The following is a 23,240-nucleotide window of genomic DNA, read 5'->3' on the forward strand; positions in this document are numbered from 1 at the left end:
CATAACTGAGGGAGATGCAGTATGCTCCCCTCAGTAATATCCAGCGCAGTGACTGAGGATGGGCATAGAGGAAGCATATATATGGTTAAGAAAGAAACCCCCCCTAGGAATTTCATAGTATTTGTCCCTTCTCCTCCTACCCTTCTCCTCAATCTATACAATCATATTCAAGGAAAAATAGGATTATGGACAGTAGTTTCAAAACTGATCTCTATATGTTCAATGTGGGTTCTTTTGTTGGTTGCTTCATATTTCAAATGGCTCGTCTCTCATATCCATATTTAAGATATATGAAAGAATATAATAGAGAAAAATATGAGGACATATAATAAGGATAAATTTGAAGTAAATTGGTAATAATTTTCTTCTTAATTCTTTTTTCCTGCACTGCCCTTTCTGTTAGCTTTTAATAGTGCCTTTTGTTGATTTCACCTTTCACTTTCCTGGTGATAAACGTTTAGAATGACATTATAAATATTTTGTGAAATTAAAACTTAATTTGAGGATCTGGAGATACTAACTTTTGAGGGATTCATATTGTTCATATTACTGAAATCAGTTTGGTGTTAAATTTGTTGAAACCTCATTCTGAACTAGTTTTCCCAGACTGACAAGTGTTATTATGCTGCTGTTGAATATACTGTTATAAGTGATAAGCTTTTCTCTGCTTCCACCATCTTCATAATATACCACACAGAATTCTTCTACCAACCCTCATGGATTACAGGCAAGCTGAGAATGGTATATCTTATCTTGGCTTTATAGAAAGGCAGCCCTTCAAAATTGAGGGGTTTTTTGGTGGGGCTAACATGTAACATACATAAAAGATTTGCTAAAGAAGTTTAATCTAGTATGTTTAATTTTTTCACAAAATGCATTAGTTTTACATGTGAGAATGCATTTTATAACTCTTTAAGCTTTATAGTTTAATGCCTACACACCCCCACTTAAAAAAAATTGCCCTTTAAATAACTACCATTAAGGGAAATGCTCAAAAATACCCCAAAGCTGCCTAGCATTTTTAACCTAGCATTTTACAGAGATTCTACTGACTGCTTTAACATACCTTTGGCTTCGAATGTTGAGCCAAGGGGATTTAAGTTGCCAGAAGGGACTTTGATTACAAATAGAAAGCACCTCTATGCTAAATATCTGGTGAGAGACAAACTGGTTTTAACCTTCCATGTAAATTTTTAAAAGTTAAAAATTTTGGAAGACAGTGTTTTTTGCAGATTACTTAAATGATGAGGCAGTATTGAGATCTGTTGTTGCATCCTTGTCTGACCTGGGTTTTTTAATATATTTAAGTAATTCAAATATGAGGTCTTATTTTAAAATACTGTTAAAATAGCTGTAGTGTGTACGGTTAAGGTCCATTGCTGTATTTTTTTGTTTAAATGGAAAAGAGCAATGTCCTTTTATTGTGTGTGATTACCAAATCTACCTCTCTTTAATAGGATCTTTTCCTACTCATGTCCCTTCAACATGATCATTGGTTACACAGACCAGTTTTTTTCCAGAGGTGCTGTTTGTTTCTTCTTAGAAATTCTCTGCTTTAATTGCTCAGCTGGATGACTTGATTGAAACTTGGTGTTTTTACTAAGAATGATCTAGCTGTCTGGATTGCCTCTCTTACTGATTGGGCCTACCTTTGCCATGCATTTGAGGATTCCATTCCATAATGATTCAGATCAGTTGTGAGCCCAGGTCAGCCTTGCTTCTCCTGAATCCTCTGAAAACTGAAGTGAATTGCTGTTAAATTTGTTGAAACCTCTGAAAACGATTAATTCTGAGGATGGCCCATATGTTAATGTCAATCTCAAGCAAGGAGAGCGTGGCCTACAGTATATAGATGTTTGGAAATGATCTGCACTAAAGTTAGTTGCTGAAACTACCATATTCTGGACTGTTGTACCCTGGGGCTAGGCCAAAACTGGGCCTTGTGCCTTTCTGGAAGGAGAGGATACTAAGCAGTATTGCCCTAGTGTTTGCCTAAAAGTATGTGTATTAATTTGCTCAGGCTCGCATAACAATATACCATAGACTGGGTGGCTTAAATAACAAACTTATTTCCCACAGTTCTAGAGGCTGGAAGTCCAAGATCAAGGTACAGCAGGATTTAGTTTCTGGTGGGGCGCTCTTGCTGGTTTGTAAACAGCCTTCTTCTCAAGCCTTCACATGACTTTTTTCTCTGTGCTCCCACAAAGAGGGGGTGGGGTTGAGATCTCTCTCTCTCTCCCTCCTCAGAAAGCCACCAATCCCATCATGAGGGCTCCATTCTCATGACCTAAGCTAACTCTGATTACCTCACAAAGTCCCCTTCTCAAATACTATCACATTGGAGTTTCAGGCTTAGACATACAAAATTTGGGGGGAACACAAAGCTTCAGTCCGTAACAGCGTGTATACTTTTTCTCAGTGGGATTTGAGAGAAGTTACTTAGAGTTGCTGAATTGTCTTTCCCCTGGACATTGTGGAATAAATATTAAATTACAGCATGGAAGATGTAAGTATATTTCACTGATGACTGAGGATCTGCGTCTGTTTGCATATTACTTGGTTATGGTTCCTTCCCTTGACATTTCCTTTCAAATACCTAGGATCCAGCTTTTTTCTTTTTTTTTTAAGCTAGTGCTCCTGCCATTTTGTTTTTTCCTGTAAACTTAACAGTTCATACTGAATGAAGCTTGCCTATGCTTTTGTATTGTGAGATCTTACGGGGCATACTTGTCATGTTTTATAGCGGGTAAAGAGCTTGCTTAACTGGCACAGACATACGTTTTATTTTCTTTAGTAAGTATATTGCGATACTGATTGCTGCCATTGCATGAACATCTGAAGATTACCAAAAATTATAAAACAAATGTAATTATGTGTCAACAATCTAGTTGAACCTCATAATTTATATATTTATGAGTTAATAAAATTTAATTTCTATAAATACACTTTTCAAATAGTATCCCCATACCACAGTTTCAAATAAGAGTTGAAACAAGTATTTCTGCTGGTATTCTAATAGGCATTTCACCGCTTTATCAGATTATTTAAAATTATACCAGCTTACTCAGTGTTTAGTAGCTTCCTACATGTGTAAGAAATTAATGGCAAGTTTTGAGGCAGCAAACGTTGGTAATCTGAAGAAAGTTACCACTTTCTGTGTTCTGTGGTATAAATTAATTTGAATTTTTCATACTCATAGGCATACCTATACAGCCTGTTTCTTATTCTACTTTATATAACTAAATTGAGACAACTAAACTGTGGTTTGACTTTATTGTTCCAAAGCTTTTTAATCTATTTCCTGTCCTTATAATGTATTTTTATTTAATCCCCTGGGACATTATCTTTTTTCTTTTTTCATTAAAATTAGAAGTATTTGTGACTGAAGCTACATTAAATGGGAAATTTCAGAGAATTTAGTTTGTCTGTTTTTGAAAACTCTCCCCCAAATTTTAGAAAAGTTCATCTTCAACTTAGAGTTCTTTTTCTTTTTTTTGCACTTAAATTTATTTTGAAGGTTTCCATGTATCATCTAATGCCTAATTTACATTAAATATCTCTGCAACAAGTAGTGGTTAAGTTTCATTTTAAAATAATCGAAATAATCTTAAGGTCAAGTGGAATATAAAGAACATACTTAGATTTAGTTTTTTAATCTGTGAGCATTTGTTTTTCTTTATGATACTTAGAATATTCCTTTGAGTTTAAGCCTTAGATAAAGGTGTAATAGACTTTATATCTCTGTTATCTTCTTTACAATGAAATAACATTTATATTTTCAAAGTAAATTTCAGAATTATTAATTGAGATAAAAGGATTTTTTTAAAATATCAGAAGATAAATCATTAAGAGACAGTGCTAATGAAAGACAGAAGTATTTAAGTACATTCAGAAATAACCTCTATTCCACGTGGTGTAGATTTATAATGATAGTGGTACACACTTAGGCCAAGGCAATCTGTATTTGTTTACTTACTCAATAAATAGTTTATTCAAAAATATTATAAAATTGGGCATTTGTAGAACTTTTCACTGAAATTTGGTATGTTCTTGTCTTTTAAGTAGTATTTAAATTTATATTGACAAATAGGTATGTGTGTAATGGGTGATTTTGTTTGGTGTCTAATTTTTTAAAATGTCTGAAAATTGTATGTTTTGAGACGTGAAAAATATTTATCAAAATTTTTAGATTAAATGAAAGTTAAATTTCTTTAGGATTTGCCTAGGTCTGTTCTGATAACTAAGGATCTGCCACAGCTACTCATAAAATTTTTGTTTTAAGAGTTTCTTTAAAATTATAGTGGGATTTATCCAAAGTGAGTGGTAAGATTGTGTGTGTGTGTGTGTGTTCCAAATGTTGTGAAGTCTCAGATTAATCAGTAGTTCTGTCTTCTACCTTTCTTCCTCTTTTAACTGTTGTGAAATATCTTCATTTGTTTTATGCTAGTAATTTATTCCCTGGTAAATTAAAATTTGGATGTACCAGAAATAAAACTTTCATTTTGTGTTATGTCAGTTTCAGACTACCTTGCAGTCATTTTCAGTTTAGACATTATAGAAATAGGTTTCTTGTAGTACAGAATAAAACTCAGCATCTCATTAGGTATAGATTTTCAAGTACAGGATGGTTTCTTGAAATAGGCTTTTGCCTTATCTCATTCTGTCTTTCAAGCTTTGAAAAGAGCACTTTGGTCTTTTAACTCAGTGGTACTTTATAACACACTGTTCTTCCCATCACTGTAAAAAAATTGGTGCATGAGTAAAAATATCTTTTTTATATCACAAATAAGTTGAGCTTGTTATAGTCCCCTCTCTTCATTTTCAGGAAGAGGCCGAAATCCAGGCAGAACTTGAACGTTTGGAAAGAGTCAGAAATCTTCACATTCGAGAGCTCAAAAGAATAAATAATGAAGATAATTCACAGTAAGTCATTATTTGTATTTCACAGTTTTACATGATAAAAGTTTTTTCTTCCCTTGGAGATCATAAACACAGTATTTCCTTATTGGGGAGCTTCTCATCATAGACCTAAAGTACTCAGAAGGCCTTGTATGATCTGGTCTCTGGCCACCTCACCATCCCCTCTCTCTTATCTTATATGTCGTAGACACACTGGCCCCCCTCAAACATATCTGGCTTGTTCCCTCAAGGCTTTTGTGCTCACCATTTCCTCTGCCTGAAATGTTCCTTGTCTAAATATCTGGGTGGCTTACTCCTTATTTCACTCCAAGTGGTCATTAGAGAGGCCACCTTGTCTAAAGTAGCAGTCCTTGCCTCACTTCATCCCCTCTCTCAGTATCTGCCTTGCTTTACTTCTTAGCATTTATCACTATTTGGAATTACAAAATTTTTTTTCAGTAATTTTATTTGTTTCCTTTCACTAGAACGTAAGCTACATGACAGCAGGGACTTAGTTTTCTTCTTGCTATCTCCCCAGAACCTAGACTAGTGTCTGGCACGTGGTAGGCACAGAATATTTGTTGACTGAATACCGAAGTTAATACTATAGTAGTGAAGAAGAAATTATTTCAACTAAAGCGATTTCAGTAAGCCATATATCTAGCATTATGTAAAAACTGGAGAAGAAATACAAAAGTAGTTACAGTGTCTGTCCTTACATCCTAATTATCAAAGTGATACCAAATACTAAAGGAATTCAAAGAAGAGAAGATACATGTGGAGTGGTGGGACTTTATGAACAAGACAGACATTAAGCAAGGCATTAATTGGATTTAGTCAGTGTGGAGCAGTAGTCCCTGACCTTTTTGGCACCAGGGACTGGTTTTGTGGAAGACAGTTTTTCCATGGATGGGGTGGGGGCTGGGGAGATGGTTCAGGTGGTACTGCGAGGGATGGGGAGGGATGGGGAGCAGCAGATGAAGCTTTGCTCTCTCTCTTGCCACTCACCTCCTGCTGTGTGGCCTGGTTCCTAACAGCCCATGGACTGGACCGGTACCAGTCTTTGGCCGGGGTGGGGTTGGGGATGCCTGGTGTAGAGGACAGGAAGGATGTCTTTTTACACTTTAAGACTCATGTAATTTAAATCTTCATGATCTGATATGAGTGTCAGAATTGGAAGTGGCCTATTTATGCCATGAAATATAAATATCTTGCTTAAAAGAAGGCTTGTTTATGATCTTCCGTGTATGAACACAGTCATTCCAGTGTATAATGTCAATGAGTAATGTAGTTATGGAAAATCCTTAATTGTACCAAATGAAAATTCTAATAAAGCAGATAAGACAAACTGATTTACGATTGGCTGTTCTGAAAATTATGTCCAAACTTGTTTGTGGATATGACTTAATCCACTTGATGAAAATTAAGTGAATTGTTAACAGCTTTACATTTTTCTTTTCTTTTTTTTCTTTTTTTGGCCACATAGCTTGCAGGATCGTAATTCCTAAACCAGGGCTTGAACCCAGGCCACAGCAGTGAAAGCGCCAAGTCCTAACCACTGAACTGCCAGGGAATTCCCTACATCTCGCTTTAAAACTAAGCAGAAATACCTTTTATTTATAAGTTCTCAAGAAAACCTTAAGTTATCAAAGCTGTGTCGATACTGAATAAAATATCATGTATTTGCATCTGGAATTATAAAGCTATCATTGTTTATTTTTTTCCTTAAATATCAAGAGTGCACATTGTGGAACCACATTTTTCTGTTTAGCCCTGCCATGTATTAGCTTGGACAAGTTACTTAACGTTTCTGTGCAGTAGTTCCCTCATCTGTAAAATAGAGGTAGTAGCAGGGCCTACTTCAAAGAGTTGGTTAAGAACCAAATGAGATAATACAAGTGAATGCTTAATGTATAGCAGGTGCAATAAACTTTAAATAGTAATAGTATTGTCTGTGGTGGGTTTTTTTTTTAAATGTTTCCTCTTTGACTGAGAATTAAAATTTTATTTATAAAAGGCAAAGACTGTAAAACTTAACCATGGATGAAAGCCAGTTTATAAATACAATTATTTTTAAGCATATGTCAATACTATAAAACTTGATTAACTATAACTCCCAAAATAAAAGTATGTTTTTCCAAGGGAAGTAATTCCTGCTGAATAGATATGGAATTTCTTACAGCTCTTAATACAGTAGTTGGTAGGTCTTTATCACAGTGCTGTAGTTGGTCGTTGAACCTGAATATTCAGCTGCAAATGTTAAGCCTTGTGAACACCAAAGCGTTAAGGTGGGTGATAGTTATGCAGGTAGAAAAAGAAAAGACGTGTGGAATGGAATTCAAAATTAGCAGAATCGTAGCTGAAAAAGAAATAGTTAGAAGTAGAATAAGAGAGTGTAACTTTGTTGTGGACAGAACCTTTTTGTGTGTGTTTTCATATGCCTGAGTGTTTTTTTCCCCCACCCTTAAGGTTCAAAGATCACCCAACGTTAAATGAAAGATATTTATTACTCCATCTGCTTGGCAGAGGTGGCTTTAGTGAAGTGTATAAGGTAATGTACTTTTATTTTTTTTCTGTTCTTCATACTAATACAACAAAGATACAGGAGTATGTGGTTAAGAAATGCATGTCTTTTTATTGATTTTATGATTTTTTGACTGGTTTTATGACCTCTCGTTACAAAAAAGAGTCTGTGGTAGCTTACGCTGTCTTATCTCAAGAGTCTAAAAACTATCCCTGTGCCTTTGCAGTCCCTCTGATGTTGGGTACCCGGTTACCACTAGCCAGTCTGATACAAATAATAACAGCCATTACAATCAAGATAGGCAGGTAGCCATGTAATATAGTGCATTTATGGAAAGGTTATATCTATATCCCTTAATTTAAATGTCACAAGTCTTACATGTCCTGAATTTACCCTAATTTCTACCTATTTTAAGGCCAGTGTTTCACAAATATGTATGTATTTATAAATGTAGAACTTCTTACTCATGTTTAATGCTTTTCACTTTATATTATCTTTCTGCCTAACCGTTAAATATTGTAGTCCCTAAGGTCTCTTATCATTCTTAATCTCCTTTTCAAATATATCCCCCTCCCATTCACTAAGTTATCACCTGTTTGATTTCAGATATAGAGGTATAGATACATAGCTATTACCCCACACTTTTCTTCTGAGCTCCATACCTGCTGATTTACATGACTTAGTCTGTTCACCTCATGTGATGCTTCATAAGCACTGCAAACTCACATCTGAAATAGAAGTTATCTTCCTTTTCTCCCAAACCTCTTTTTTTAAACACTGCTCCCTACTTTCATACACAGCACTATTTATCTGCCCAGTCCCTCAAGTGAAAAACATAAAAGCCATCCTTCACTCCACCTTTCCCTCAACTCCCTTCCCCCAACGTAACCAGTCCTTGGTGTCTGTCGTTATTAATGTCATTAAGGTCTCCTAAATCTAGCAGCTCAAGGTCTCGTTGTCTCTTGTTTGCATTGCTGCCCCAGTCTCCTAGCTGATCACCTTTTTCTGCGCATTGAGTTTCTCCAGTTCATTTGTGTATGCTGCAGCTAGAGTGGCCTTGTTATAAAATGCAGTCTCATCCTCTCTCTCCCTTGCTTATAAGCCCCAGTGGCTTCCCATTTGCTCTTAGTTAGGATGAAGGTCATAGTCTCACCTTAAACTCCGATTCCTATAGAACGCTTCCCTGTTAGTCTGCCTTTTATAAGCTCCTTGTAAGCTTACTTGGTGTGTCATTATGTAGTGGTATAGTAAGTGATTAAGACCTTGGGTTCTGCAGCCAGACAGGCTGGGTTTGAATCCTGACTGATTCTGACTGCTGTTTACTAACTGTATAAACTTGGGCGTATGGCTTACCATCCTCTGCCTGTCTTCACCTGGGAATAATGATGGTATCTACACTATAGGATCATTGTAATGATTAAACGAACTATCACAGGCAAGTCACATAGAACTTTGTTGTTGAGTAAATCAGATTGTTATTAGAAATCCTCTGTGTTCAATGAGAAAACCTGTATCCAGTTGTGACTCTGGGGGAAATTATGGGATTTGGATTCAGAGAACTTCATTTCTGATCTTGGTTCAACCATAAACAATTTTTTTGTTTTGTTAACTTGGACAAGCATTAAGTGTCACCCGTCAAGAGTGATCTGTGAGCTCTCTTCCAGTTCCTGTTTTTCTCATTCGGATGGTAGTTCATCCTTAGGCACTTAACAGTTGAGTAGTCTTACCCAGGCCACAAGGTAGGAAAGAAAATCATAGTAGCTCACTGTGGATCTAAAAATCACTGAAAGTACAGTTAGATAGCTCTAGCTCAGCCTAAATGTAGCCCAGCTTCTGAGCCTACTAATAGCTTTCATGACAGTCTTTCTGCGACTGCCCAATAGTACTTCCATTGTTTTTAGCCCCACAGATAGGGTCTAAAAGGGACTTTTCTTATTGAAAAAGAGGCTTATATAGCAATTAGAAAATGCAGATTGTGGGGGCCCTAATGACTTGAACCCTTAGTACTGACTTAAGTACTAATGACAGCTCCCTCTGACCCCTTCAGTGTCCTTTCTTTGTTGCCAGGTCCCTTGGGAAACAAAGTAGCACATTGTAAGTCAAAAAATAGACTTTTATCTATACCAAGGTGGAAAATATCCAATCAGTTGCTCAGTGATTACCATCTTAGCTTTATGGGAAGGTATACTTTACTCTCCTAATTTTAGGAGAAAGATGTGTCATATACAGTTATTATAATCAGTATACACTGATGATAAGTTTATTGGTACTATACTTAGAATTTTATTTTTTCCTATTTTACTGTGATTGCCTTTGAGTTTTATAAAAGCTTTTTTGCTTTCTCTCACGTGAACTTTTTTTCTTTTCTATTGAATTTCTTAAAGCTTAACTTTTAATAGTATAAGTAGCTAATGTTTATTGGGTATTTATTATGAATCATGTATTATTCTAAACACTTTATATGTTTCACCCCATTTAATTTTCTCAACAACCCAAACTTTATGAGACTGAGGCTGAGAAGAGGGTATAAGCACAAAGTCATGCAGTTAATAAGTTCATCTGACTCCAAAAGTGAATATTCTTAATACTTTATCCTATATCATTTCTGATCTCATGCGTTTATAATTTTGTGACAAGCAGTTTACCCCTACTGCTTATTTTAAGGTTAAATTAATAGGGGGATTGGGAACTAGGAACCTTTTTCCTAATAAATATGTAAGCTTTTGGTGTTTTCTTAAAGGAGCACTTTTATATATGTCACAGTAGAACCTAAATTATTAAATTTCTCTTTAATGATATTCAGCATTTTAAAAACACATGAGTCACCTGAAGCCTTAAAAGAATATTGATCATTCTTTATTTAAGAAATAGGCTGGTGATTTGAACAATGCAGTATAAAACCTTTTTTGAGATGAGATTAGGGAATTATTGCTGATATAGTTAGGTGTGATAATTACATATGGTTAATGATTATGGTTATATTTAAACAGTTTCATAGTAAAAGTTTAGAATTTTTTTTAAACAGTTGGGAAATTTTTAGGAGTTTGTAATTTTCAAACAAGTGGGGAAAAAAATGTGGAATTGCTAGGAAAAGATAGAGAAAAAAAGGTTTGCTTTATCCAACCCACCAAAAAAGTATTATAGCCACCTGTTTTCCTGGCCACTTACTGCTACTGCCAGTATAGAGGAGAAGGTGTATATTAAAAACAAATAGCTTTATTGTTTTATCTTGATTCAGTATATTGTCATTTATAAAACGTGAACGTGAAAATTCACATTAAGGTTGTCTCTGATTTAGCACTATGGAATTTGTATCTTGTTTCTGATAATGAATGTGCCAATGAACTATATATAATCTTAGCAGAGATGACTACCAAAAATTGTAATGTACATTCTAATTCCATATTATTGCAAAAATTATCACCTAAAAAAAATCTCTTCAGCTATTCAGTTGGTCGTTGGTCCAAACTCTTCTATTCCTTGGATCCTAGGCTTTTGACCTTTATGAACAAAGATATGCTGCTGTGAAGATCCATCAGCTTAATAAAAGCTGGAGGGATGAGAAGAAGGAAAACTATCACAAGTAAATATTAATTCTTTATGATTTTTGTCAATTTTGAAAATATATTTAATGGCCATGGAGAATTAATATACTTTCTTTCTCGTAGACATGCCTGCAGAGAGTATAGAATACACAAAGAACTGGATCACCCCAGAATAGTTAAACTCTATGATTATTTCTCCTTGGATACAGATACGTAAGTGAATATAAAAGGATTTAGTTTTTAAGACATGTTGGCTTTTGCTTCCCCTGTTCTGTAGTGATGATGTAAATACTCTTCATTTGTCCATTGTGATTCTGAATTACTGGATGATATTTTATGTCTCATTTTTTTCTCTTCTCCATTGTAGGTTTTGTACAGTGTTAGAATACTGTGAAGGCAATGATTTGGATTTCTATCTGAAGCAACATAAATTAATGTCAGAGAAAGAAGCTAGGTCTATTGTAATGCAGATTGTAAATGCACTAAGATATCTCAATGAAATCAAACCCCCTATTATACATTATGATCTTAAGCCAGGTAATTAATAACATTTGTCTAAATAATTTTTTTAGGCTTTAAAGAATGTAATTTTTAAGTCATACTTATTAAGTTATCTGAAGATATACTTTTTGGTTTAGTTTTTAAAAGTCAGTGGAATACTAGTGGTATCTGAAGTGTTTTTAAATTGTCACTACTTTGTAAAATTATTTTTTAAATGTATATTTTAATTATATTAAAATTTTTACAGATGTATGTTAAATGTTTTACTTCCCCAAAGTGAGCTTTAGTAGTAGAGATACTGTTTTTCATCTGTGTATCATTAAAAGAATTTTATACTTTGTTCTTAGGAAACATCCTTCTGGTAGATGGAACAGCATGTGGAGAAATCAAAATTACTGATTTTGGTCTGTCCAAGATTATGGATGATGACAGCTATGGTGTAGATGGAATGGATCTAACTTCCCAAGGGGCAGGCACTTACTGGTAAGTGTATTATTTAAAAAAATATATATCTAGATTAGTGCCCATTCTTTTTAATGAGAGTTTATTTTCATGTACCTTTGAGATTACTGTGGTTAGATGAGGATAGTGATATGAGTCTCTGAGTTGAGAGAGACTGCTGTCATCAGTCCTCTTTTCTCATCTGGTCTTAGTTATAAATATCAGCAAACTGGAGGAAATAAAACTTGGCACCATCAAGTGACTACCAGCTAACTACCTACCAGCCAGAAACTCCTAAATGGAGAATTTGTGAATCTTTTTCTGTAATGTTAGAGTGATGTTTATCATGAATAATGGTATTAACAACTTAGCTATTAAAACCCATAACTAATAAGCATTAAGCGCTCTCTCTAGAGGTTTTGTGGTTACAGTTTTTGTTTGAGATGGATGTTTTATTGATCATGAATGAAAAAAATTTGGTACAATCTTGGTATTTGGACTTAACTCTCAGAAATCTTTTAATAACTTCATACATACAGATATAAATCTAGATAGAACCATGGATTCACCGATGAGTCTAAATGAATGTCACTCCCTTCAGAGTTACCTAGGTGTTGACAAAAATTACTTCAGTGTGAATTTTCAAACTTACTACCAAATTTGCCAAAGTGGAGAACATATACTATAAAATTTCAAAATATAGTTTTCAGAATAAATTAGTTTAGCAAAAGGAGTGACATCTTAAACAGAAGGGAGATAACTGTACTCAGCTTCACTGAGCAGGGTGGTGACTACAAACATGAATGTGACATTAGGGTTTCTAGAACAGTCTTCACATAGTTAGCCTGGGCAGTAATAACCAGTTCTATACAGTGCCACAGGTTTGTACGGACTTCACTTTTCAGAATAGGGATTAGTCATGTCCATGTATTCATTTAAAGCCAATTTAGAGTTTCAAATTATGCCTGTGGCATATTTTTGGGAATATAAGATATCATAATTTTATTTAAGTATATATTTTAAAAAACCTATCATTCAAACCAGTAACTCCTTAAAAGTCAGTACCCTCAGTCAGTAGTCTTTAGACATTTTTCTTCTAGCAACAAGTCTCCTTTTTTCACCACAAAATCTTAGAACCCTAATAAATAAAACCAACAAAAATAAGGCTTCTTGGTAGAACCCTGTATTCTGTGGAAGACACCTTGAAACCCATGCTCTAAGTAATAGGTCATCCTTCCTCTGCAGAGACTCCCGCCATGCTGTTTCCCTCTCACTCTGGCTTCCCTAGTGTAGGGCAGGGCAAGGAAATTTCCCTGTAACAGGTGGGCATGAGACAGGGAAGCTTATGTTTAAGGTGCTGTGCAGGAAGGAGATATAGTTGTGGCATTTCCATGTTAGGAACCTGGAATTATATACTTCTTGTAGAAATAATGTTCCCCAAAATGTTTAGTTTTCTATTCATATTAGTTTTTTAGCTATGTATTTGGTAAATGATGTGCTATACATACTTTTAGAATATATGTATGTTAGTGCTTTTACAAATTGCCTTTCATCCCCAGAAGCTTAAACTAGTTGCCAGTATCACTTACAAGAAAACGAGTTTTATTTCTCCCTCCCTCTTAGATCTCAAATGCAAGCATCATCCTGCTGGTCATTTTCCCCGAATAGCTTTGGTATCTATTCCTACACTTCCTCTTCTCGCTTATACCCTCTCTTCTCGCTTATACCCTTTTACCTTGAGAGACAGTATAGCGTAGTGTTAAAAAGCCATTCTTGTTTCAGTTACACACACACACAAACCTACAGAAAATATATACTTTTATTCATAAAACAAATCTGGCTTTTTACTTGATTTGGAGGGTAGGAAAGGATTTACATCACAAATAAGTTATAGGTCATCTGTGAACATTCTGTTGAAATCTAAATGTGAGTATAAACCTAAAAAAAAAAAAAATAGATTCCCATTTACTTATATTATTCCTTTTCAGGAGTTCGTAGTTTAAATTTTTGAAGTGTGAGATGCTTGCATTCTTATGGAGCTTTTTATCAATACCTGTAACCTAAGGTTATAAGTAAAAATTTATTTTTATTTGTATTTATTTTTACCTTTTAAATAAATTTTACAGTCTATTTTTACCTTTTCCTTATCTAAAATTATGAGTTTATAAATAAAAATAGTATTTTTGAATGCTCCAAATATTTCTGATGCTGCTGCTGTTTGAAACTGCACAATGAATTAATGCTGTAAGAGGTAACATCTACCTGGAGGGAAGCAGAGAAGGCTTGTGAAAGTTGGGCAGGTCTTGAAGAACAAAAGGGTGGTCACTGTGTGAACTGGAGCGGTTAAGGAAGGCATAAGAGGTTGTCATATTCAGAAGCATGGGGGGGAAGCACGGTGTTAGGGAACTAAGTGAATCGGCTTTGCCTAGCCAATTGGAGGGGCTGGGGGTCAGGAGAAGAGATTTTGGAAATTTAAGTTGCTGCTAGATTAGGACAGGTCTTGTGTTTACAAGCAAGAGATATGAGGCTGTGAGTGATATTGAGGTTCTTTAGACAAAAGAACTGGCTGATCAGATGTGTGTTTTAGGAAGAGAACTGCCTGTGGTTTGAACACTGGTGAAGGGGGATATTTCTTCTGTTAGTAGATACTTACTCAGATTAGAACACTGTAATTTCTAATGATAATTTGTCATTTCTGTAGATAATACACGTATATAGTTGACCCTTGAACAAGGCAGGGCTTAGGGGCACTGACCCTCCGCACAGTCAAAAATCTGAGTATAGCTTGGAGTTGCCCTTTGTATACATGGTTCCTCCGCATGCCTGAAGTTCAACCAATCAGGGACTGTGCAGTGCTGTAGCATTTACGACTGAAAAAAACCCTCACATAAGTGGACCTACACAGTTCAAAACCGTGTTGTAAAAGGGTCAACTGTATAGTACACAATTTAATCAGAGAGTTGTTTGTTTTGACTCTAGAGTCAAATGATACAGGGATGTAAATGCTTTAAAAGTTAGGACTTCAAACATGAAAATCACCTAAGGTTTTTGCATGGATAAAATGAGTGTTCTAAGATTTTAAGTTATAAATTGTTAATATTCTTTCCTTTTTCTTCCCCCCAAAACTAGGTATTTACCTCCTGAGTGTTTTGTAGTTGGAAAGGAACCACCAAAGATTTCCAACAAGGTTGATGTGTGGTCAGTTGGAGTCATCTTCTTTCAGTGTCTTTATGGTAGAAAGGTAAGTTAAAGTATACCAGATTCATCTGTATGGTTGTCTCCTTATCTGTTGAATTTCCCCCTCTTAAAGTTACAGTAACTTGAAGTCAGTTTAGTGAAGAATTCCAAGAATGGAGACCTGTTTGAGGCAACAAGGAAAAAAACCAAAATAACCATTTATTTGGGGTTAGGAGCAGCCTGGGAAGCAGAAATCCAAGAAAGCACTTGAATTGTGTTCTGCTGGACTACAAAGGTCGGGGGTGGGGGCGGGGGCGGGGTGCTTATAGGCAAAAAACTGCAAGGTTACATAAATTGTCAAGAATTAGGATTGGAGCTGGCAAGAAGTAAGGGTGCTTGTTAAGCAAAAATTAGTTGGGGTTTGAAATGATTACATAGTTGCAAGGCAGGGGTGGACTTTGAAACTACAAGTTTGCAGCTGGCAATCGCTAGAAGATCATGGTTTTGAAAACAGCTAGTGGTGTCCTTTAGTTTGATACAGTTCAGCAAGTTAGGGTTTTCTGTAATGCAGGATGTATCTGAAACCACATCCACAGTGGCCTCCCAGCTCCATTTTGGATGCCTGAACCATAGTTACTCCATTCGATTTTTTAAATGATCTTAAGTATATCATCACTTCCTAAAATTTCCATGGATCAGAATTATTTTAATATCACAACAGCTTCTTTGGCCTGCTCTTTGCCTTTTTTTCTTTTAATGAAAAGAGGTAACTAATCTGTTAACAGTGCTAATGTTTTTCTATTGTTAGGAATAATGGAGTCAAAACACTTTTCATTATCCTCCATTCTCTCCACTTCCTCACATCCTCTACCCCCTTCCCACTCCACCCTGTAACATACAGTTTGGCCTGAGCATGTTTCCCTTTGTGCTTCCTCAGGGAAATTCCATCCAACTTAGTCCTAGTTTTTCCCAAACCTCTTTTTATATTGAAGTCAGAATTATAACCTACCATAGGTATCTAATCCTTATCCCATTCAATCCCTTCATCCGTGTGAAGAAAGAGATTCAGGGACTTGTCTGGCAATTCACTGCATGTTAGGACCAAATCCAGAGCTGTTTTATTTAAGTTAGCGTGTCATACTCAAGGTATTTTACTCTTTGGACTTTTCACAGATGTTTCCACTACTACTTCAGCTCTTCTCTAATTAAACTGAATTTTTAAACATTCAGAATAAAATTATAAATTTCTTTTTGTTTTTATTTTTATCTTAGTTATATTGCAATGGTGTTATTTCCTATTGCTTATTCACCATGTTTTGGCTATGTTGAGAACCGATCAGATGGTCTTTCTCAGTCTGCTATCAATTATAATCTTGTTTCTATGAGAATGTTACTTGCAAGTTGGGATGCAGACTAAGATTTTTTAGGACACAAATTATTTGTATCTTGGGGATTCACTGATAATATCTCTGTGTAAATATTTTGTGAGATAAATTTCTCAACATTTTATTCAATTTTTTTTTAAGCCATTTGGTCACAATCAATCTCAACAAGACATTCTTCAAGAAAATACAATATTAAAAGCCACAGATGTCCAGTTCCCTGTAAAACCGGTTGTAAGCAGTGAAGCAAAGGTATTAAATTTATGTAAATAAGTTTCGTGAAGTAAATTTTTGATTTCATAAATTGTGCTTAAAACAAAGTAAGTACTTGTTAATCAGTTAAGTAAAGCAAAAGGGATTTCAGCCACAGGAAAATCTGTCCGGTAGGGGCTGGTGATTTGCTCTGGAGAAGAGTTGCTTAGGCCTTTGGTTGTGATAGTTTTTAAGCACCCAGATATGGTCTGTGATTCTTTAAGAAGCCAGGCAAAGGAGAACATAATCTATGATTACATTTACATAAAGTTCAAATCAAGCAAAACTCAACTATGGTGTTTAGAAGTCAGGATAGCTGTTACCCCAGTAGATTGGGGGCAGAGCCAGTGCCTGAAAGTGGGCATGAAGAATCTTAGGAGGTTCTGATAAAGTTCTCTTTCTTGATTTGTTTGCCAGTTACATAGATGTATTCACTTTGTGCTGTATAATTTATGCTCAATAGGAAGAAAATATTATGGCAAAAAATGGCATCATACCCTTTGGCTAAACTAAATTGACAGTAACGTGGAATGAGTGTGAAAGAAATGTTTTACAGAAGACAAATTCCAGAAAAAGAAGATTCCAGAATTTTGTAGGGAGAAATGCAGTATTACACATTCAACACAGTTACAGGCATACCTCAGAGATATTATGGGTTCGGTTCTGTACCACTGCAAAAAAGCAAATATTACAATAAAGAAGTCACACAGTTCTTGGTTTCCCAGTGCATAGAAAAGTTATGTTTACATTAGGTAATGTAGTCTATTAAGTGTGCAATAGCATTATGTCTAAAAAAATAAGGTACATACCTTACTTAAAATACTTCCTTGCTAAAAACTGCTTAAACATCCTCTGAGCCTTCAGCCAGTAGTAATCTTTTTGCTGGTGGAGGGTCTTGCCTTGCTGTTGATGGCTGCTGACTGATCAGGGTGGTGGTTGCTGAGGCAGTTTCTTAAAATAAGACAGTGAAGTTTGCCACATCGGCGGAGTCATCCTTTGATGAACAATTTCTCTGTAGCATACAGTGCTGTTTGAAAGAAGTTCTACCGTGGGTAAAATGTTTTCAGAATTGGAGTCAGTCCTCTCAAATCCTGCCACTGCTTTATGAACTAAGTTTATGTCATATTCTAAATCCTCTGTTGACATTTCAGCAGCTAAGTTTGCATTCTTACATGGGTGCAGTTCATGACATCCCCAAAACGACTACAATAATAACAAAAATCACGGATCACTGTAACAAATACAATAATGATGGAAAGTTTGAAATATTGCTAGAGTTACCACATGTGGCACCAGAGACACAAAGTGAGCAAGTGCTGTTTGAAAAATGGTGCAGATAGATTTTCTCAGTGTGGGGTTGCCACAAGCCTTCAATTTGTAAAAAAAAAATGCAATATTTGCAAAGTGCAATAGAACAAGGTGTGCCTGTGTTGGAAGTCCTAGCCAGAAACAAGGAAAAATAAATAAAAGGCATACAAATCAAAAAGGAAGAAGTAAACTGTCACTGTTTGCAGACAACATCATTTAAGATGCCATCAAAAAAGTTAGAATTAATCAACAAATTCAATAAAGTTATGGGATATGAAATCAGTGCAACATTGTGGATTTCTATATACTAGTAATAAAATAGTAGGAGAAATTAAGAAAACAATCCCAGGGACTTCCCTCGTGGTCCAATGGTTTAGACTTGCGCTTTCACTGATGGGGCCCAGGTTCGATTCCTGGTTGGGATGCGGCCAAAAAGAAAAGAAAATCCCATTTATAGTTGCACCAGAAAGAATAAAATACCTAGGAATAAGTTTAACCAAAGAGATGAAAGACACATACTGAAAACTATAAGACGTTGATGAAAGAAATTGAAGAAGGCACAAATAAATGAAAGATATTCCATGGATTGGTGTTAAAATGTCCATAACTGCTCAAAGCAATCTACAGATTCACTGCAATCCATATCAAAATTCCAATGGCATTTTTCACAGAAATACAGCAAACAATCCTAAAACTCATATGCAAACACAAAAGACCCAAATAGTCAAGGCCGTCTTGAGAACAAAGCTGAAGAAAGCCTCATGCTCCATGATTTCAAACTACATTTCAAAGCTATAGTAATCAAGACAGTACGGTATTGGCATAAAAATACACACACACACACACAGAGATCAGTGGAACATAATAGCCCTGAGTAAACCCACACATATGTGGTCAGTTTATGACAAAGGAGCCAAGAATATACAATGGGGAAAGGGTGATATCTTCAATAAGTGGTATTGGGAAAAGTAGACAGCCACATACACAGGAATGAAACTGGACCACTATCTTAAGTCATACACAAACAGTAACTCAAAATGGATGACAGTCTTGAACTTAAGGCTAGAAATCATAAAACTCCTAGAAGAAAACATAGTTGGTAAGCTCCCTGACATAGGTCTTGGTGAGAATTTTTTGTATTTGACAACAAAAGCAAAGGCAACAAAAGTAAACAGGTGGGACTACATCAAATGAAAAAGCTTCTGCACAGCAAAGGAAACCATGAACACAATGAAAAGACAACCTACCAAGTGGGAAAAATATTTGGAAATCATATCTGATAAGGGGTTAATATCCAAAATATATAAAAAGAAATCAGACAATCTGGTTAAAAACAGAGGATCCGAATAGGTTTTTTCCCCAAGGAGGACCTATATTTGGCCAATAGGTCCATGAAAAGATGCTCAGCATCACTCATAATCAGGGAAATGGAAATCAAAACCACTGTGAGATATCACCTCACACCTGTAGAATAGCTATTATCAAAAAGACAAGAAATAAGTGTTGGCAAGGGTGTGGAGACAAGGAAACCTTTGTGTACTGTTGGTGGGATTGTAAATTGGTGCAGCCAATATGGAAAAGAGTGTGGAGGTTCCTTAGAAAATTAAAAATATAACTACCATATGATCCAGCAATTCACTTTTGAGTATTTGAAGAAAACAAAAGCACTAACTCAAAAATGATAACTACATCCTCATGCTCACTGCAGCATTATTTACAATACCCAAGACATGCAGGCAGCCTAAGTGTCCATCGATGGATGAATGGATAAAGAAAATGTGGGGGGGGGGGTATGTATAAATACTATTCAGCCATTAAACAAAAGGAAATCTTGCCATTATATGCGGAATCTTAAAAAACAACAAACAGAAAAAAAAAACCCAAGCTCACGGATACAGAGAAGAAAAGAGATTGGTGGTTGCCAGAGATGGGTGGGTGAGGGTGAGCAGAATGGGTGAAGGGGGACAGTTACATAAAGTAAATCCTGGGGATGTAACGTACAGCATGGGGGTTATAGTTCATAATACTATATTGCGTATTTGAAAGTTGCTAAGAGTAGATCTTAAAAATTTTGATCACAAGAAAAACAATTTTGTAACTACATATGGTGACAGATGTTAACTAGAGTGATCATTTCACAATAGAAATATTGAATCATATCATATATCTGAAACTAATGAGTCAAATTAAAAGGAAAAATATTATTGTATGATCCAGCATCTCTACTTCTAGGTAGATACCAGAAAAATTGGAAGCAAGGACTCAGATATTTGTATACCAACATTCATAGCAACATTATTTATAATAGTTAAAAGGTAGAAACAACCCAAATATCAACCAACAGATAAATGGGTAAATAAAATGTAGTATATGCATGCAATGGAATATTATTCAGCCTTAGAAAGGAATGAAATTCTGATGCATGCTACAACATGGATGACTCAAACATCATGCTAAGTAAAAGACACCAAAGGACAAAGAAGTATTATATGATTCCACTCATATAAGGTACCTATAACAGCCAAATCATAAAGGAACATGGTGGTTACCAAGAGCTGGGGGAAGGAGGAGTGGGGAGATACTGTTTAATGGGTATAGAACTTCAGTTTTAGATGATGGAAAAGTTCTGCAGATGGACAGTGGTGATGTTATACAGCGGTGTGAATGTACTTAATGTCACTGAATTGTACACTCAGGGGTTAAAAATGCTCATTTTTATGTTATGTATATTTTAATCACAGTAGAAATTAACAAAAAAATGCAGCTTTCCAGCAGTGTTTAAATGGTAGCAATAATATTTAGGCTGGAACTACTAGTGAACTACTAAGGGCTGTTGAGAGTTGAATTTGGAGTGATAATTTTATTGCTACAATTTTTTTAAAAATTTGAATCCCCAGTGAAGTGAAATCTATTGTCTTAAATGTGTCCATCATCTGTAGTAGTCAGTTGACTGACATTTAGAAGAGGAAAGATTTTCATTGCTGACTTTTTTTTTTAAGGCCTTTATAAGACGCTGTTTGGCATACCGAAAAGAAGATAGGTTTGATGTGCACCAACTGGCAAATGACCCCTACCTTCTCCCACACATGAGAAGATCCAATTCTTCAGGAAACTTACACATGGCTGGGCTGACAGCATCCCCTACACCCCCTTCTTCGAGCATAATTACTTACTGACTTTCCTTCAGAATCGGCATGGTGTCTTTGAGTTGCTTCCAGATGCACACTTGAGTTTGAGAGCTTTTGAGTGTTTTTGTGGTTTTCTTTTTTACACAGGATATGGTTGGGAACTGTTTGTGAACTGAAGTTCTTCATAGCGTTGTTTGTATGAGAGTGGATCATGGACAGTGAATAAATGTACACTTCTGACTGTAACCTTGAGCAGTGAACGGTGACTGCCTGTTGCACAGAAACAGGAATACCATGTTAAGATAGAAGAAAAATGGTTTTTGGGGGGAACACTGTAAATAACGTTTATAATACTTAAATACATTTGGTTGTTACTAGAGAGTTCTAACATGAAGGGTAGTTTTTCATTATTTAAAAACACATGGAAAATAGACATATTTGTAACACAAGAACTATACAGTGCCTGGATACATTCTTCAGCATTCAGCAGTTTATCTGCTGCAACCAAAGTAAGAACTGAATGAAAGTGACAGTTGGGTTTCATAGTAATAGAATGTGAGAGTTAGAATCTTTGGACAAAGTTAGACTTTTGTCATTTGCCTATTCTGGCTTTTACCAAGTTGTACCTCGAAATCACATGTCCGCTTTTTTCACTGGTTATGTTAAAGGGAGAGCTAGTCCTAGATACTTTATTTTACACCTTTGACACAGTAGGCTGTTTGTTTTGAAATCAGTTGAAGTCACTAAATTATAATATCTCCAGTGTTCTCAACGTGTTAGAATTAACAGGTATTTTTCTTTTGTTACCAGGCCTTGCTCATTCAAACAAGTGACAATATGTAACCAAATGCAGACCAGTTCTATGCAGGATAATGATAAATTCCCTTCTAGCTCCATTGTAAATTGTTGTACAGATGTCGTATTTCAATTACCAAGTTTCAGCAGCTTATTCTTGTACAAATGTTTAAAAATATGGCTTTTCTAATTGAATATTGTATTTTTTTTAAGTCTGTTGAAGGCGCTTTAATTGCTGCTAAATGATGTTGCTTCTTTGCTAAAAAAAAAAAATCAGATGACCTCCTTAAAGGTGCAAGTTGACTGTACATCACAGAGAGATTATTAAAAGCAGACATTCGTTAACAATCAAGGCATGTACAAATGATCCAAGTTGGACATAAAGAGTTCTCGAAATCAGTGTCTTGGTTTCTAGGGCTGTGGAGCACATATATGCTAGATTTATAAATTGTTCATGGTAATTCTACATTTCTAGAAGCTTCTTATCAGCAAGGTGGGATGATAGTCCCTTAAACAAGTTTCTTGTGGTTTGTACAGATTTGTTAAAATGTGAACATTTTCTAACTGCCTTGTATGGTAGAAACCATTATTTTTCAGGATAATGTATTTCACTCCTTTAAGAAATTTCTTTATCATTACATTCATAATGCTGATACTTACATGTGAGTTGTCCATGTTACCGAAAAAGGAGGCTATGCTTACCACAGATTCTCCTTAATATTGTACAGTTAAACCGTGGCTCTTATTTCTGATGTTGCAAGCCATTTTGTTCTTTCATTGTACATAGACACATTGTCTCTTTAAGATGCTGCTGAAATTGTAGAGAATGTAGACAAAACAGTAATAAACAATGACAGTTAAAATTTTAAAAGACTATGAAGTTACATTTGAAGGGAGCTTTCAAGATTTAGGACACTGACTGACTTGGCTCCTTAAGAATCAGTTGAATAAATTCTTGAAGTATACGTCAAGATAAGTATGAAGTGTTTCAAGCTGTTAAAGCATACCCAGTAACCGTTATCAAGGCTAATCCCAGGTAAGTAACACTTCGCTACACCTGTCCCTCTGTAGATTAAGATAGAAATCCTATTTAAAAACAATATTGACATGGTAATGGAGTGTTAGCATCAGTTGAGTTCTTTAGGTGCTATCCGCAAATTTTCCAGTTTTATTGTTTGAGTTTTCATCTTTCTGAATCCCAAAATACTATGTTCATATACTGTTATTTGAAGTGCTGAATTAAAAGAAAATACACAGTTTTGTTTAAAATTTTGGTTAGATATTTAAG

General features: G+C 35.4%; 1 protein-coding gene across 2 annotated transcripts in view; it reads left to right on the top strand.

The window, feature by feature from the left end:
* TLK1 (tousled like kinase 1) overlaps positions 1 to 22,815 on the top strand; it is a 147,847-nt gene extending 125,032 nt beyond the window's left edge. For both annotated transcript variants that reach the window (XM_057747123.1, XM_057747124.1), the window contains 9 exons: positions 4,826 to 4,923; positions 7,369 to 7,450; positions 10,915 to 11,006; positions 11,092 to 11,181; positions 11,336 to 11,505; positions 11,817 to 11,952; positions 15,040 to 15,151; positions 16,614 to 16,721; positions 21,029 to 22,815. In XM_057747123.1, the coding sequence (XP_057603106.1) occupies positions 4,826 to 4,923; positions 7,369 to 7,450; positions 10,915 to 11,006; positions 11,092 to 11,181; positions 11,336 to 11,505; positions 11,817 to 11,952; positions 15,040 to 15,151; positions 16,614 to 16,721; positions 21,029 to 21,205 (1,065 nt within the window). In that variant the 3' untranslated portion in view covers positions 21,206 to 22,815. The remainder of the gene's footprint in view (positions 1 to 4,825; positions 4,924 to 7,368; positions 7,451 to 10,914; positions 11,007 to 11,091; positions 11,182 to 11,335; positions 11,506 to 11,816; positions 11,953 to 15,039; positions 15,152 to 16,613; positions 16,722 to 21,028) is intronic.
* The last annotated feature ends 425 nt before the right edge of the window (positions 22,816 to 23,240 follow it).

The sequence above is a fragment of the Hippopotamus amphibius genome, chromosome 8 (genome assembly GCF_030028045.1).
Source record: "Hippopotamus amphibius kiboko isolate mHipAmp2 chromosome 8, mHipAmp2.hap2, whole genome shotgun sequence".
NCBI classification, from domain to species: Eukaryota; Metazoa; Chordata; class Mammalia; order Artiodactyla; family Hippopotamidae; genus Hippopotamus; species Hippopotamus amphibius.